Source organism: Armigeres subalbatus, unplaced genomic scaffold (genome assembly GCF_024139115.2).
Source record: "Armigeres subalbatus isolate Guangzhou_Male unplaced genomic scaffold, GZ_Asu_2 Contig1283, whole genome shotgun sequence".
NCBI lineage: Eukaryota > Metazoa > Arthropoda > Insecta > Diptera > Culicidae > Armigeres > Armigeres subalbatus.
Genome location: NW_026942049.1, coordinates 1 through 18364, shown reverse-complemented (window position 1 = coordinate 18364; position 18364 = coordinate 1). Strand labels below are relative to the sequence as shown.

At 40.8% G+C, this 18364-nt stretch overlaps 1 protein-coding gene and 2 long non-coding RNA genes across 3 annotated transcripts; 1 reads left to right on the top strand and 2 right to left on the bottom strand.

Annotated features, from left to right (window-relative positions):
• Positions 1–4897: 4897 nt before the first annotated feature.
• Positions 4898–10641, bottom strand: LOC134202562 (uncharacterized). The gene is made up of 3 exons (XM_062677566.1): positions 10489–10641; positions 10015–10108; positions 4898–5107 (listed from the first exon to the last, which is right to left on the bottom strand). The coding sequence occupies exons 1-3, from the start codon at positions 10608–10610 to the stop codon at positions 4898–4900; spliced, it is 426 nt and encodes a 141-aa protein (XP_062533550.1). The 5' UTR covers positions 10611–10641.
• Positions 10642–11088: 447 nt separating this feature from the next.
• Positions 11089–13808, bottom strand: LOC134202561 (uncharacterized). Its single transcript, XR_009977265.1, has 3 exons — positions 13007–13808; positions 12679–12897; positions 11089–11190 (listed from the first exon to the last, which is right to left on the bottom strand). It is a non-coding gene; the product is annotated as an uncharacterized LOC134202561 (long non-coding RNA).
• A 1411-nt stretch (positions 13809–15219) lies between these two features.
• On the top strand, positions 15220–16547 carry LOC134202560 (uncharacterized). The gene is made up of 4 exons (XR_009977264.1): positions 15220–16082; positions 16146–16217; positions 16289–16354; positions 16414–16547. It is a non-coding gene; the product is annotated as an uncharacterized LOC134202560 (long non-coding RNA).
• The last annotated feature ends 1817 nt before the right edge of the window (positions 16548–18364 follow it).

Below are 18364 nucleotides of genomic sequence, written 5' to 3'. Positions count from 1 at the left end.
TAAAGCTGTTATCTATAGGAAACTACCTCGAACGGTTGACTCCAAACGAATCAACCCAGCAATCTACCATGTATCAATTTCGTAGGAATCATTGGCTTTAGCAAAAAACGCGACCACAATCAATGCTCGTATCAAGGCTTGTTTATGTATGCTTTATTATTTCCGAATTTATTTATATTTTCAACACTACATTTATGTTTATACAAAAAGAAAACTACAAACTATTCGCTACGGTAGAGCGTTATCTTGTTATATAACAACGTCGTTATTTCAAATAGGGAATCTTCGATTACGTGCGGCGGTAGCTGCTGTAGCATCCTATCTATATTTGCTAGTGCAGTCTTGTGCACAATGGGGTGCTCTTCTCTGTCCGTTTGCGGTGTGGATTTCTGATGCTGAATCAGTTCTGCAATATTATCAGCCAATATAGAAACCGTTTCATCTTCTCGTGGCTTGCGCTGGGATGGATGAGTTTGCTGAAATGTATGTTAGTTAACATTTTATAACTTACCATTTTTTTTAAATTTCTTGAATACATCAGTGAACACAAAAAAAGTCAAAAAGCAAGACCATGCTGAAGAAAACAAATGAAGCTCCGCAGAATTTCCCGAGAAAATACAGAAGAATGATCCAAAGAATTTTCTGAATAAATTTCGAAGAATCTCTCAGTATGTGCTCTCGGGGAATCTCAAAGAATTTTAAGAAGATTTTCCAATAAGAAATTTCAAAGAGTTTCTGAAGAATTTCTGAAGTATTTCCTGTTAATATATTATAGTGCTTCCCTTGAAAATTCCTAAGAATTGGGGTTGGGGTTGATAATTTGAAATGGGGAAGGGTCGTTTGGCCGAAACCCATTTGGCCGAAAACCATTTGGCCGATTGCCAATAGGCCGAACACACCATTAGGCCGAAACACATCTGGCCGAAAGTCATTTGGCCGAACGGGTCATTCGGCTGAAGAGGTTATTTGGCCGAAAACGCCATTTGGCCGAATATGTTATTCTGCCAAACAGATCATTTGACTTAACAGGTAATTTGACCATGTCATTTGGCCGACCAGGACATTTTATTTTCCAGGAACTGCATTATAGAATCTTTTGGGAACTCCTTCGGAAATTCAGATATGGTTTTCTACGTGAGTCCATGGAGAAATTTTGGGAGATTTAGCTTGAAAAATCTCAAAAGACTTTTAGCTAAAAATTATGGGATAAATTCTGGAGCAGCTTACCTGGGAATTTTTCGAACAATTTCCTAAGGCGTTTGGGGGAGGATTCTTGGAAAAAAAAAATCCGAAGGAATTTCTTTAAAAAAAAATCCTGAAGCAATTTCCGTTAGAATTCCTGGAAGGTGGGTTGAGAATTTATTTGAGAAATTCATGAAGCAACTCTTGAAGGAACTTTCCGAGCGATTCCCTTTGGAACTCCCGAAAGAATTCCTGGCTGATCTTTTGGAGGAGTTTTTGAAGGAACTTTCCAAGAAACTCTTGAACGGAACTTTCCGAGGAGTTTAGAAGAAATTCCGGAGGATTTCCTAGAAGAACTTCTAGATGAATTCCTGCAAGAACGTTTGGAGGAATTCTTGAAAGAACTTTCCGAGAAATTCCTGGAAGTTGGCTAGTGGGTTTCGACTGTGAAATTTGTAATTTTATTTTTGGATTGGTTTTCATCGATAAGCCCAAATCAAAACGTTGGTGATGAATTAAAATTGAACACGCAATTATCCTGGAAATTCTTCCGAAAAAATTCTTGGTTGATTTCGAGAAATTCCTAGAGGAAATTTTAAAAGGGTTCTTGGAAAATCTTCCGAAAGAGTTCTAGGAGTAACTTCTGGAGCAATTCCTAGAGCAACATTATGAAGGTTAACTTTCGACACAATAAATGGTATAGATTTCTTTTGAAGAGTTCCTGAAGGAACTTCTCAAAGCATCCTTAAGGTCTGAGGGAAGCTCTCTCGCGGTAGAGCGCTATTTTCGTACTAAAATGTCTATAACTCGGAATTGGGAACGAATTTCGCTTATCCCAACTGACAATCTCTTTGAAATTTATCAAGGAATGTTCCTACAACATTTCATGGACCTACTATTTCCCAAATTTGAATGAATGTCTCAATATTGAGCTATTGTACAACTGAAATTTTCGCTTCTCAGTACCTCTCTCCGATGATTTGAGGCACAAAGGAACCGAATTTCGCAAAACCCAACTGACAAAAGTTTTGAATTTTTCCAACGATCATTTTGATGTAATAAAAAGTATATGTCACCGCAATAAATTTTGCAGGAAGCTCTTTTTCTTTTTCTTCAACCAAGTTTTTTAAATTCCATACAAAAGTTACCATTTCGGGAGAGCAGCCAACAGCACATTTTCTTGTGGCGCACAGCAGGAAAGGAGCGATGAGAGCGGTAGAAAGTCCGTCAACTTTGTATCTAGCGTGACACTAGAAAAAAGCGTATTCTTATTTGGGAACACGAGGATACCAAATATATAAATTGAAATCAAATATTGGAATTTGATGAGATAAATAATCGAAAATAACAAATAAGCAAAATAAAAGAGACAAATAAAGCAACTAAGACAAACAGCACAAATAAGATAATCAAGACAAATTCCTACGGAAGTCCCTCCAGGTATTCCTCCAGAAGTTCCTCCGGAAGTACCTCCGGGAATTCCTCCGGAAGTTCCTCCGTAAATTCCTCCAGGAAATCCTCCAGAAGCTCCTCTAGGAAATCCTCCAGAAGTTCCTCCAGGAATTTCTTCTGAAGTTCCTTCAGGAATTACTCCGGAAGTTGCTCCAGTAATTCCTCCGGAAGTTCCTTCAGTAAATCCTCCTGGAATTCCTCCGGAAGTTTCTACAAAAATTCCTCTGGAAAATCCTCCAGGAGTTCCTTCGGAAGTTTCTCCAGGAATTACTCCAGAAGTTACTCCAGTAATTCCTCCGGAAGTTCCTCCTGGAATTCCTCCGGAAGTTCCTCCAGTAATTCCTCCGGAAGTTCCTTCTGGAATTCCTTCGGAAGTTCCTCCAGAAATTCTTTCGGAAGTTTCTCCAGGAATTCCTTCAGAAGTTCTTCCAGGAATTTCTTCGGAAGTTTCTCCAGGAATTTCTCCCAAATTTATCCAGGAATTCTTTCGGAAGATCCTCCAGAAATTCTTTCGGAAGTTACTGCAGAAATTCCTTTGGAAGTTTATCCAGAAATTCCTTTGGAAGTTTATCCAGGAATTCCTTCGGAAGTTTATCCAGGAATTCCCTCGGAAGTTTCTCCAGGAATTCCTTCGGAAGTTTCTCCAGTAATTCCTTCGAAAGTTTCTCCAGGAACTCCTTCGGAAGTTTCTCCAGAAATTCCTTCGGAAGTTTCTCCAGGAATTCTTCCGGAAGTTCCTCTAGGAATTCCTCCGGAATTTCCTCTAGAAATCCTCTCCAGAAATTCCTTCGGATGTTCCTCCAGGAATTCCTTCGGAAGATCCTTCAGGAATTCCTTCGGGAGTTCCTCCTGGAATTCCTTCGGAAGTTCCTCCAGGAATTTCTTCGGAAGTTCCGCCAGGAATTCCTTCGAAAAATCCGACAAGAGTTCCTTCGGAAGTTCCTCCAGGAATTTCTTCGGAAGTTGTTCCAGGATTTTTTTCGGAAGTTCCTTCAGAAATTCCTTCGGAAGTTCCTCCAGGAATTCCTTCGAAAGTTCCTCCAGGAATTCCTTCGGAAGTTCCTCAAGGAATTACCCGGAAGATTTTCCAGGACTTCATTCGGAAGTTCATCCAGGAATTTCTTCGGAAGTTCTTCCAGGAGTTACTTCGGTAGTTCCTTCAGGGGTTCCTATGGGAATTCCTCCGGAAGTGCCTTCGGGAGTTCCTCCGGAAGTTCATTCGGGAATTCTTCCGGAAGTTCCTTTGTGAATTCCTCCGGAAGTTCCTTCGGAAATTCTTCCGGAAGTTCCTTCGGGAATTCCTCCGGAAGTTCCTTCGGGGATTCCTCCGGAAGTTCCTTTGCATTTCCGCTTTGCAAAAGAATTATGAAACCTTTCAACAATAAGAACATGCCTACCGAGGAGGTGATTTACAATTATCGTCTTAGTCGAGCAAGGCGGTGCATAGAAAACGCGTTCGGACTGCTTTGCACGAAATGGGCATGCCTGAAGAAGACTTTATATTGTGGCCCCAATAGAGCTCAGAAGATTATGGCAGCATGTTGCATGCTGCATAACTTTGATTGAGGAAAAATCGGTTGTGTACTGCCCACCTGGTTATATGGACAAGCTCGATGACATGGGAAACATAGTAGAAGGAGAGTGGCGAAATCGAGTTAATGAGAATTCGCTGTTCCACTCTTCAGTTCCAGCGAGTGTCGGCAGAGCTCCAGATTACGCGAAATATGTGAGAAACAACTTGAAAGAATACGTCAATTCTGAATTCGGTTCTTTACCGTGGCAACAAAGAGCAGCGTACATTTAATTTTTACGAACCTATGTTGTAGACTAAGTACTCCCTTGTATACCATATCAAATATATGATTATATCGCTTAATAATAATAAAAAATAATATAAATTGTGCAACAAATTTTGATCACAGACATCAAACTAAGGAAATTTTTGCCACATACCATTTTATTTTACCGATCAATTATTGATGGATGGGCATACAGAATAAAGCTGTTATCTATAGGAAACTACCTCGAACGGTTGACTCCAAACGAATCAACCCAGCAATCTACCATGTATCAATTTCGTAGGAATCATTGGCTTTAGCAAAAAACGCGACCACAATCAATGCTCGTATCAAGGCTTGTTTATGTATGCTTTATTATTTCCGAATTTATTTATATTTTCAACACTACATTTATGTTTATACAAAAAGAAAAACTACAAACTATTCGCTACGGTAGAGCGTTATCTTGTTATATAACAACGTCGTTATTTCAAATAGGAATCTTCGATTACGTGCGGCGGTAGCTGCTGTAGCATCCTATCTATATTTGCTAGTGCAGTCTTGTGCACAATGGGGTGCTCTTCTCTGTCCGTTTGCGGTGTGGATTTCTGATGCTGAATCAGTTCTGCAATATTATCAGCCAATATAGAAACCGTTTCATCTTCTCGTGGCTTGCGCTGGGATGGATGAGTTTGCTGAAATGTATGTTAGTTAACATTTTATAATTTACCATTTTTTTAAATTTCTTGAATACATCAGTGAACACAAAAAAAGTCAAAAAGCAAGACCATGCTGAAGAAAACAAATGAAGCTCCGCAGAATTTCCCGAGAAAATACAGCAGAATGATCCAAAGAATTTTCTGAATAAATTTCGAAGAATCTCTCAGTATGTGCTCTCGGGGAATCTCAAAGAATTTTAAGAAGATTTTCCAATAAGAAATTTCAAAGAGTTTCTGAAGAATTTCTGAAGTATTTCCTGTTAATATATTATAGTGCTTCCCTTGAAAATTCCTAAGAATTGGGGTTGGGGTTGATAATTTGAAATGGGGAAGGGTCGTTTGGCCGAAACCCATTTGGCCGAAAACCATTTGGCCGATTGCCAATAGGCCGAACACACCATTAGGCCGAAACACATCTGGCCGAAAGTCATTTGGCCGAACGGGTCATTCGGCTGAAGAGGTTATTTGGCCGAAAACGCCATTTGGCCGAATATGTTATTCTGCCAAACAGATCATTTGACTTAACAGGTAATTTGACCATGTCATTTGGCCGACCAGGACATTTGGCCGAATAGGTCTTTTAAAAAGTGATAAGTGAGGTGTGAAAAGTGAGACGTCCCACTTCTCATTCCTAATTTCTCACTTCTCACTGTGAAAAGTGATTAGTGCGAAGTGAGAAGAGACGTCACTTCTCACTTCTCACTTTTTACAGTGAGCAGTGAGAAATGAGAAGTAAGTAGTAAAACGTCTCACTTCTCATTCCTCATGTCTCACTTCTCACTGTTAAAAGTGAGAAGCGCGAGGTGAGAAGTCAGACGTCACTTCGCACTACTCACTTTTTACAGGGAGAAGTGAGAAATTAGGAGTGAGACGTCTCACTTTTCACACCTCATTTCTCACTTTCCAAATCACCTATTCGGCCAAATGTCGATTTCGGCCGAATAACATATGCAAATGACTCTTTCGGCCTAATGGTCTGTTCGGCCTAGTGGACTTCGGTCAAATGCCATTCGGCCGAACGGTATTCGGCCAAACGGCCCTTCCCGTTTTTGTTCAGATCGATGTGTGGCCACTGCCCCAGAGCAACTTATTCATATCTCACCAGGAGCTTCTGAAGTGGCTGAATAATAATAGGGAATCTTTTAGGACATTGTGTTTTACATATTATAAATCTGTCGATGAATTTATTGCCTTTCTCGTATACAAAGTATAGGTAAAGGCTATAGGATCACTCCAAAACCGAACTTTTGATAGAGGGCTTGAGACCCATGAGTGTTATTATATACCAATCGACTCAGCTCGACGAATTGAGATGTCTGTATGTGTGTGTGTGTATGTTCAAAAATGTGAGACACACTTTTTGGAACTTAGCATTATCCGATTTGCTCGAAACAAGTTACAATCGACGCGGATTGCGGTCTAGTTGTTTCCTATTAAAAATTAGTTTGATCAGCCATTAAAAAAATTAGTTTGATCAGCAGGAAGATCGAGACCGTGAAGAAACGGAGCAACTGTACCGCGCTAATAACACACGAAAGTTCTATGAGAAGTTAAACCGTTCACGTAAGGGCCACGTGCCACAGCCTGATATGTGTAAGGACATAAACGGGAACCTTCTTACGAACGAGCGTGAGGTGAACCAAAGGTGGCGGCAGCACTACGAAGAACACCTGAATGGCGATGTGGCAGACGAAGATGGCGGTATGGTGATGGACCTGGGAGAACGCGCGCAGGACATAATCTTCCCGGCTCCGGATCTCCAGGAAATCCAGGAGGAGATTGGCCGGTTGAAGAACAACAAAGCCCCTGGGGTTGACCAACTACCAGGAGAGCTGTTTAAACACGGTGGTGAGGCACTGGCTAGAGCGCTGCACTGGGTCATTACCAAGATTTGGGAGGAGGAAGTTTTGCCGCAGGAGTGGATGGAAGGTGTCGTGTGTCCCATCTACAAAAAGGGCGATAAGCTGGATTGTAGCAACTACCGCGCAATCACATTGCTGAACGCCGCCTACAAGGTACTCTCCCAAATTTTATGCCGTCGACTAGCACCAACTGCAAGGGAGTTCGTGGGGCAGTACCAGGCGGGTTTATGGGCGAACGCTCCACCACGGACCAGGTGTTCGCCATACGCCAAGTACTGCAGAAATGCCGCGAATACAACGTGCCCACACATCATCTATTCATCGACTTCAAAGCCGCATATGATACAATCGATCGGGACCAGCTATGGCAGCTAATGCACGAACACGGTTTTCCGGATAAACTGATACGGTTGATCAAGGCGACGATGGATCGGGTGATGTGCGTAGTTCGAGTTTCAGGGCATTCTCGAGTCCCTTCGAAACCCGCAGAGGGTTACGGCAAGGTGATGGTCTTTCGTGTTTGCTATTCAACATCGCTTTGGAAGGGTAATACGAAGAGCAGGGATTGACACGAGTGGTACAATTTTCAATAAGTCCGTCCAGCTATTTGGTTTCGCCGACGACATAGATATTATGGCACGTAACTTTGAGAAGATGGAGGAAGCCTACATCAGACTGAAGAGGGAAGCTAAGCGGATCGGACTAGTCATCAACACGTCGAAGACGAAGTACATGATAGGAAGAGGTTCAAGAGAAGACAATGTGAGCCACCCACCGCGAGTTTGCATCGGTGGTGACGAAATCGAGGTGGTAGAAGAATTTGTGTACTTGGGCTCACTGGTGACTGCCGAAAATGACACCAGCAGAGAAATTCGGAGACGCATAGTGGCTGGAAATCGTACGTACTTTGACTCCGCAAGACGCTCCGATCGAATAGAGTTCGCCGCCGTACCAAACTGACAATCTACAAAACGCTCATTAGACCGGTAGTCCTCTACGGACACGAGACCTGGACGATGCTCGTGGAGGACCAACGCGCACTTGGAGTTTTCGAAAGGAAAGTGCTGCGTACCATCTATGGTGGGGTGCAGATGGCGGACGGTACGTGGAGGAGGCGAATGAACCACGAATTGCATCAGCTGTTGGGAGAACCATCCATCGTTCACACCGTGAAAATCGGACGACTGCGATGGGCCGGGCACGTAGCCAGAATGTCGGACAGTAACCCGGTGAAAATGGTTCTCGACAACGATCCGACGGGCACAAGAAGGCGAGGTGCGCAGCGGGCAAGGTGGATCGAACAGGTGGAAGATGACTTGCGGACCCTCCGTAGACTGCGTGGTTGGCGACGTGTAGCCATGGACCGAGCCGAATGGAGGAGACTCTTATATACCGCACAAGCCACTTCGGCCTTAGTCTGAATAAATAAATAAATAAATTGATCAGCCATTGCGTTCTAGAGTTATTTAAAAAAACATTGTTTTTTGTCTTTTTGGAAAAAAATCAAAAACGAAAAAAAAATTTTTTTTTTCACGGAATCCTCTGCACTGCACTTAAATGACCACAATTACCCATAAAATGAAGGAAAAAGTAAAATATATCCCCCTGAGGGCCCCCCTTAGCCGTGCGGTAAGATACGCGGCTACAAAGCAAGACCATGCTGAGGGTGGCTGAGTTCGATTCCCGGTGCCGGTCTAGACAATTTTCGGATTGGAATTTGTCTCGACTTTCCTGGGCATAAAAGTGTCATCGTGTTAGCCTCATGATATACGAATGCAGAAATGGTAACCTAGCTTGGAAACCTCGCAGTTAATAACTGTTGAAGTGCTTAATGAACACTAAGCTGCGAGGCGGCAATGTCCCAGTGTGGGATGTAATGCCAACGAAGAAGAAGATATCCCCTGAAGTGCAATTTTGACCTCTCTTATATGTTTTCCTCATTTTTCGAGAAAGGCACCACCAACGCTAGGTGGATTAATCTGTTTTTTTTTTTATAAACATTACATTGATGAGGAAAGGATTTTTTAGAACACAAAAAAATATCTATTATCACAACGGAATCCGGAACCATATTACGGATCGTTTGCAGATTCCGGGAACAAAAACTATATGAATGTCTGGATTCAACGGTGGATAATTGATCAATTTAGAGCAGTTGAAGGAAAAAAGGTACCGGTGAAGGTGTGTACAGTAAAAGTTAAAAATAAAGAGACGCCATGTTAAAATTGGAACAGCGCGTTGTTTCAATCAAGCACCACTTCTTCAATCAGGAACTCTAGTCTAGTCTAGCCTCACTTATCGTATACTATAGTGATCATTTAGCAATTCGATTTAAGATGAACTATGGTCCGAGGGCGAGGGATCCCTGTCAGGCCCATGTGTGGAAGATCAATTACTTCGACAGCGAAGTTTTCACCGCGGCTATGGGGCTGGTAGCCAACACTGACTAAGCGGGAATGCGCTGGTAGCTGTTCTATCACGCGCGTACGATGCCATCATGCCGAGAAATAGCAGACGCCCGGTAGGATATTGATGGTGTGCCGAGATTGCAGTTCTTCTATCAGCATGCCTTAATGCTAGACGAAGGATGCAATGTTCCCGCTTCGAGGAGGCAAGAGCGGACCGCCGTGAAATGTTTCGAGCTGCGAAATTGACCCTCAACAAGGCCATTAAGAGCAGCAATGGAGCGTGTTTCGACAACCTGTGCGAGGGTGCCAACGCGAAACCGTGGGGTGACGCCTACAATATTGTGATGGCCATGACCAGAGAGAACTCTTCACACCCAACCGATCCCCGTATAGGTTGGCGAGGATTATCGAGGTACTCTTCCCGTCCTGTCCCACGTCACTAGCCTAATCCACCGTACGACGTTTTGGGTGCGGCCGAAATGGTAGCTTCGGTGACTAACGATGAGTTACTCGCGATAGCTATTTCCCTAGTAACGAACAAAGCTCCAGGGCCTGATAGAGTTCCGAACAAGACTAACCAAGTTGCATCAATTTGTATTTTAGTTTTACTTACATAAAAATAATTAGATTGAGAATTTCCGTTAGCATCACCAGTAATTCTTTCCAACGCTATTTGTGAAGAACCATTCTGCGCCGTCGTGAATGTCCTGAAAAGTTTTTAAGAAATGTATTTTCTTTGTGTGATGTCTACTGTCGCGTCAAATACGTGACACACAAGACGGCCTTCATACTTTGAGATCGAGATAATCACACATATTCTTGTTTATGTTTTGAACAAAAGTTGATGCGCATTTCGTTTACGCCCGGAAAATCAAATGGAAAATAAATTGAGCGAATCAGATTCGTTCGAAAGTTCGACCATAAACAGCAATACGAGTGAATTACTTGTAACCTTGTAAAGTTACAATGAAGTACATAGTGGAATTCAATACATGATAATAAGCAACAACGCTTAAATCTGGACAAAGTAAAATAAAATTGAACTGAATTTCACGAACACCAAATACACTCTGCACTTATAACTTACTTTCTCTTCCTCGAAATATCTGGTAGAAATGCCAGATCCTCAGCAAATTCCCAATCCAAATCTTCTGTAGAAGGACCTGGCAAGGGTTCTCCACCATCACTACCAGACCGCTTCAGCATCATGCGTTTCCTATAGCGGTGGCTTTCCCGTATGGCAATCCATGCCGTCTTTCATTGATCAGCTTTAACGGAAATTTTATGTACACCCAGGTTTTTTTTTACACGGTTGGAATTCATTAATTTCTCGGTTAACCTGAACTTTCACAGCTTTTTAAATACCCCCTGAATTTTCTTGTTTTTTTGTGAATTTTTTCATGGGGTTAACTCATTGTTTAATTGACGCTGAAGGTCTTAACGACTAAAACCAAACCGTGTAAAAAAAAACCTGGGTGTAGTACACATTTATTTTATAATTTTAATGAAAAAAAACCTACGTGTTCTGCACAATTCACCAGCGATTTGCTTCCAAGCCATTCTAATTGCTCCATTGTTATGATGATCGGGATCCTGCAAACTCCAAATTGCCGGATGACTTTTGACTTTTGAAATCAGTAGCTTTTCTCATCGTTTGAGAAAATTCCATCCGTCTTTTTCTTAGACGCCGGCTTCGGTGGTTGATTTTGAGAGGGACAACTTTGTGTAAGGTCAACCAATTCTTCACTTTCTAACAATTCTATATCGTAATCAATAAAATCATCCATTTCTAGAAGGGTAAGATAACTATAGTTCTTTATACTGAGATTGGTTCTTAAGATTAAGTTTTGATTTTATGTTAGATCATTATTGATAGTGACAATATGATACCAGAAGGTTTCAGATAGTACTTAGAGCTATGGTACCTATCATAATGGAAAATTATAGGCTAGCATTCGAGGAAATTTTTCACCTTCGCAAAAAGTGGAAACACGGTATCCAAACTTTTGTGGAGTTTACTGCAAATTACACGAAAGCAAGACCATGCTGAGGGTGGCTGGGTTCGAAACCCGGTGCCGGTATAGGCAATTTTCGGTTTGGAAATTGTCTCGACTTCTCTGGGCATAAAAGTATCATCGTGTTATACGAATGCAAAAATGAAAACCTGGCTTAGAAACCTCGCGGTTAATAACTGTGGAAGTGCTGAACGAACACTAAGCAGCAAGGCGGCAGCCGGGGTAATGCCAATATGAAGAAGAAGTACACGAAAGCTATGTCCTTTATTTGTCTGAAAACAATGGCTCTTGAAACTCCGAAGGTGAATCAGGTATGCCAGAGATATAAGCGCCATATAAGGTTGGATACTTGGCTAAATGCGAGAAAGGCAGTATCACTACTCGAAGAATTAATTTGGTTTTATATTTTCATTTTACAGATCTGATGATTTGTTTCTTTTTGCCCAACGAAGGTTTGATAAGAAAAGAAAAGTTGGTAAATTAGAAAATTCGATAAAAATAAATGCAATTAAAAAAAATGCATCTTTAAATATACAAATCAATTTTTGAAACTGAGGAAGAAAAAAAAGTTGAGAGATTACCGATAAAATGCTGGAAAATTTAAAAATTAAGTAAAACGCCTTTTTCCTCAAAAAAACTTCATTTCTGGCATACGAATGATATCCGACCAGAACTACTTACATCATACAAAACACAACGTAGTAGTGAATTTGGAGGTGAATTTAGAAATCCGATCTATTATTGTGTGAATCACTTATAAGGCATTTGTATGCAATAGCCTTGGACGGAACAAAGTCCGTCGGGTCAGCTAGTATTGCCATATATATTATAAAGCGGGATCGCGAGTTCTTTGATCAGTAGATGTAGGTCTTCGCCAATAAAAACAGTTGAGAATTGTAATGCCTCTGGCTTTGACAATTAAATTTGAAACAGATACGAAAGCATTATCAATACCATAATTGGTATCCAGAATTACATCATCAAAAATACTATCAAAATTACTACTAAAATCAGCTTTCAACAAATTTTCTTGCTGCAGTTAAGTGGGTAGTATGAAGGAGAATTTTCCAAAATTACTCCACAATCAACTCGACTCATGGTTATCATTTGATGGATCCAGTTATAATAGTGCTGGACTTGAATCGCACAGCTGAACAATATACTATTAAAAATAAATAAACATGACTAGCAACGGACATTGGCAAGGTCGGTGGCTGACCAAATATTTATCCGACTGAAGACTTTTCAAATATAGTACCTACCTCCAAATAAAAGAACCACTTTCCGGTATGGAAACAGAAACCACGACCGACGATAATATTGTATTGCACTGAGTTTTGTGCTTCGCACTACACGCTGCACAAAATAAACGATTTCAATGGGGTTAGCGTGATGTGGAATCTGCAGTGGCACTCGGTGAGGACTGGCTTCACTGTCGACTGATATTGCTTGGTCGGCGCTGGACTTGGCTCACTGATCCTCTACAATATAAAAAGCTTGAATATCAACGGACATCGGGTAAATCATTGGCTAGCCAAACTTCTTCCAACTGAAATATAGGCCAACTGAAAACTTTGCGAATTTACCTACCTGTAAACGGAAGTGCAGAGCGCAGGATTCACTTAGGAAATCAGAAAAAAAATTGAACGCGAATGATTTTTTTAAAATAGTTAGAAATAATCTTAATAAAACGTCACTATTACTTGAGTAATAATGTATCGATTAGTTATTTCTGAACGGAAACTGTCAGTCTGCAATTTTCTGCAATGAAATACGCCTGCTTAACCAAATTGTTCGTTTTCCTTGTCAGCTCCGTACTGCCCAAGAAATATCAGTACAGGAATCATTACTTGAGCTCTACTTGCCCTATCTATATGCACAGTACTTTAGAAGTCGAACGCCGAACAACATATCAGCAGGTTGAAATCGCTGTTATTTTGCCTGTCTTGGTAAGATAGTTCACACACTATCAGCCAAGCCGTTCCTGGGTGGACGTTAGGTAAAATAACAGCGATTTCAATTTCGTGTTGTTCTTCAATGGCCCTCTGCTTACGTTTCAACTTCTACTCAATTTCATACTTGTCGCTCGCTTGCGATAACTTTCAATTCTGTGCTTCATCGTGCTTTACAAACATGCTCCCTTCCACTTTGAGCTTAGGTAGTTCGATCTCACCGATAAAAGCCAATGAAAATCAATCAATAAGTTTCTCGCGGTGATGAAACCTCATAAACAAGGAATCTAATTGGCAAAACAATGACAAATACGGTTCGTATTAGATCGCTTGGGCCAAGTAGGAACGTGTGAATTGTTGCGTGAAAAATTCCAATAAGTAGCGCCAATTTGCAGGAATATCTGAAAAATGCCACTGATCGCTAGAACTGTCTCCGAACGCCGAACAACATATCAGCAGGTTGAAATCGCTGTTATTTTGCCTGTCTTGGTAAGATAGTTCACACACTATCAACCAAGCCGTTCCTGGGTGGACGTTAGGTAAAATAACAGCGATTTCAATTTCGTGTTGTTCTTCAATGGCCCTCTGCTTACGTTTCAACTTCTACTCAATTTCATACTTGTCGCTCGCTTGCGATAACTTTCATTTCTGTGCTTCATCGTGCTTTACAAACATGCTCCCTTCCACTTTGAGCTTAGGTAGTTCGATCTCACCGATAAAAGCCAATGAAAATCAATCAATAAGTTTCTCGCGGTGATGAAACCTCATAAACAAGGAATCTAATTGGCAAAACAATGACAAATACGGTTCGTATTAGATCGCTTGGGCCAAGTAGGAACGTGTGAATTGTTGCGTGAAAAATTCCAATAAGTAGCGCCAATTTGCAGGAATATCTGAAAAATGCCACTGATCGCTAGAACTGTCTCCGAACGCCGAACAACATATCAGCAGAGTTGAAATCGCTGTTATTTTGCCTGTCTTGGTAAGATAGTTCACACACTATCAGCCAAGCCGTTCCTGGGTGGACGTTAGGTAAAATAACAGCGATTTCAATTTCGTGTTGTTCTTCAATGGCCCTCTGCTTACGTTTCAACTTCTACTCAATTTCATACTTGTCGCTCGCTTGCGATAACTTTCAATTCCGTGCTTCATCGTGCTTTACAAACATGCTCCCTTCCACTTTGAGCTTAGGTAGTTCGATCTCACCGATAAAAGCCAATGAAAATCAATCAATACCTGGATTAAGGAACCTTATACGTCGGGTGTCAAAGCAATGCTGGAACTGCCGCGTTAGAAAGGCTACACCACAATCACCAATGATGGCACCCCTTCCAGAAGTGAGAGTTACAGGATTCGTACGCCCATTCACCCACACCGGAGTGGACTACTTCGGGCCGATACAGGTAAAGCAAGGACGGTGTTTAGTAAAACGATGGGTGGCGTTATTCACGTGCCTCACGGTACGCGCGATACATGTGGAATTGGCTCACAATCTCTCTACACAATCATGCATTATGGCGATAAGACGATTTGTGGCACGACGAGGCTCCCCCAAGTCATTCTATAGTGACAATGGGACAAATTTTGTGGGAGCCAGCAACATATTAGCAAAACAGATCAAAGACATCAACGAGGAGTGTGCAGTAACCTTTATGCTACGTTTAGACAAGGCATGTGAATTGAGCAAGTCGCTTGAATCTAACGCGAACTGAACGTGTAAACACCTTAATTCAATTCACTTGAACGAAAAGAAAGTTGAACATGTTCAACTTTTGGCAAGTCAATTGAATTCAACTGAGTTGTTCAATTCACTTGCCCTGTCAAAACGTAGCATTACTAACTCTGCGACCAGCTGGGAGTTCAATCCACCATCGGCGCCCCACATGGGTGGATCATGGGAGCGCATGGTACGCTCTATAAAAACAGCTATGTCGGCCATTGCGAATCATCAGCATCATCCAAGCGACGAAGTCTTGCAAACGGTAGCTACGGAGGCGGAAGCGATTGTTAATTCTAGACCATTAACGTATGTCCCATTGGACTCAGCAGAACAAGAGGCTTTAACGCCCAACCATTTCCTGCTGTTTGGTACCAGGGGCATAGTTCAACCAGCAACTTCGGTTACTTCAGTAGGAAACAGTTTGAGGGATAGTTGGCGCCTTGCGCACTACTTGGTGGATCAATTCTGGGGTAGGTGGATACGAGAGTACCTACCCACCATAACTAGACGCACTAAGTGGTTCGATCCAGTTAAGCCGCTAGAGGTAGGAGATCTAGTGCTGGTCGTCGAGGAGAACAAACGCAACGGTTGGCTGAGAGGACGAATAGTAGAAGTGACCAAGGCATCGGATGGTCAAGTTCGGAGAGCAATCGTGCAAACAAAGAATGGCTTCCTAAATCGACCTGCGGTAAAGATAGCTCCACTGGACCTTCGGACATCTGGTCGGTCCAGAACTACACGGGCGGGAGGATGTAACGAACCCACTGGGCATATACGTGAGTGAGTTCAGTACCGCCCCTAGCTGTCAACGTCAGGTGATCTTTGGCAGGATAAAACGATACCAGAACCTGAACGGAAAACAAAAATACACAGATAGTCACGTGCATTCGAGATATTTTCCAATATAATATTAAAACGTAGTGAATTCGACAACTAAACTTATCTGCTACTTAACTTAGGCCCTAGTTTATGCTTATTGTTAATGAAAAGAAAGGTAAAATGAACTCACATGCAATTGTTCTGAATTATTAAATACTTAACCCTAAATTTGCTATAGGTGCCTAAGAACATAGTACGGTTGAGTGATTAGTAAGCTAAATTAAAAAAGTACGCTATTGAATTTCTACAAGTAAGTGCTGATCATAATGAACTTAAAGCTAATGAATAAATACTTAACATTAATGGGACTACCACACATAGGTCACATAAGAAGAACATTGAAGAACTAGTTTCGGAGAGGACAAAAAATAAGAAGAAAACGAATATGTGAGTGAAATATTGTTCTTACAGACACACACCTAAACTAACTTATCAATATATTGCAGTTTTGAAGCTGTCTATCACCTGCTATCGGAACTCATATTCTTCATTCATACCTCCGAAACAAGTATTCAACCTATCATAGCCTATAATCCGAGGCTTAATCGAATTTGAGTGATGTCGGTAGTTCCGGATTTCGTATGCTCCAGGATGAAGCAGCTGCAGCCGGAAGACTGGGATGAAGCACAGAGAAGCATCCTCATAAAAGTATATAAATAAGGATTTCGTCTAATGTAAAATGTCGAATGAATAAATAATCTCGTTTATGTTTTTCTTTTAAATTGTATGATCTGTTTGTTGAAATCGTTAAAGTCCATTAAAATGCAGAAGAAAAACAAATCGGGGCAACGGGTGATTTTTACGCATTTATTGGTTTGAGCTGACGAGTTAAAAATACCCATTTTGAGAAGTTTCATTCGAATACCCATTAATGGGTAAAAGCGATTTACTCATTAAATGAGTTATGCCGCTTTTCTTCATAATGGGTACGAAAGTACCCATTAATGGGTACACGGTTAGAAAAAAGTACCTAATATTAGGTACTTTTCACTCAAATCGGGGGTTCAGTGTGGGAACCCAAAATTAAGTAATTTTTTCTTGAAATTAAATAAAATTCACTTAATATTAAGTAAAATATACTTAATTTTAAATAGAAACTAACCAAAAGTTGAGTGAATTTAACTCAACTTTTGTAAACATGAGATTACTCAACGTTGGGTTCCCACACTTTAATGCCCTTGTTGAGTGGTTTTGCTCTTCATTTTATAACAACAAAGGAAAGATGGAGGGAGATGCAAGAGAAAAAAAGTACCTAAAATTAGGTACTTTTTTCTAACCGTGTACTTGCAGGCGTCCGTGCACGGTTAGATGACTTTACCCATTAATGGGTACTGTGTTATTGTTGATATTATTCCCACCGTGAAAAATTCACCCATTTTCTTCAAAAAGCGCCACTACTCATTAAAATGGGTAGTGGCACTTTTTCAAGAAAATGGGTGAATTTTTCACGGTGGGAATAATATCAACAATAACACAGTACCCATTAATGGGTAAAGTCATCTAACCGTGTGTATAACAAGCAATGATAACACATTTATCAAACTGGTATAACTACAAGTGCGAAAAAACAGAATCGCCACAGAGAAGTGACGATTTTCGCTCATTTGTGTTGAAGTCCGCACGGAGCACAGCTGTATGGAACAAGTTGTAAATTACAAAACTTGTAATGCATCATCAAAACCAGTGCTCCCCGCGTTTGGAGCTTTTTAAAAGAAATTTATCAGGGGGTATAGGCCTCCGAATCAGCGCTTTATACTTAAGACACACCTGTGGTACAAGTACCACGGTTATGTACCCTAGGAAATACTGTACCTAGAGATGTCGTAAAATCCCGTTTAATCGATTAGTACCTAATCGATTACTCTCAATTCTTGACGATTATGGAATCGATTATTCATTCGGTAATAATCGATTCAAAATTAATAGATTAAAACAATGATGAATCGATTCATTAATCGAAGTAACTGACTCATTTGCGACATCTTAAAGATTTCGTAAAATCCCGAATAATCGATTAGTAACAGATCGATTAGTCTCGATTCTTGCAGATTATTGAATCGATTAATCGTTGGGAAGTAATCGATTCAAAATTAGTCGATTATCACAACGATGAATCGATTAATCGAACTAATCGATTATTTTGCGTCAGCGACATATCTAATTATCATTCTCTTTTGAATTCAATTCCTAATTATTAGTCAGCCATGGCTGTTATTTGGTTTATGATTTTCCTAAATAGATGTCAAAAAAACAATATTAAAAAAAAAAAGAAAAAAAAAAAATATATATATATATATATATATATATATATATATATATATATATTTTTTTTTTTTGCCTTTCTCGTATACAAAGTATACGTAAAGGCTATAGGATCACTCCAAAACCGAACTTTTA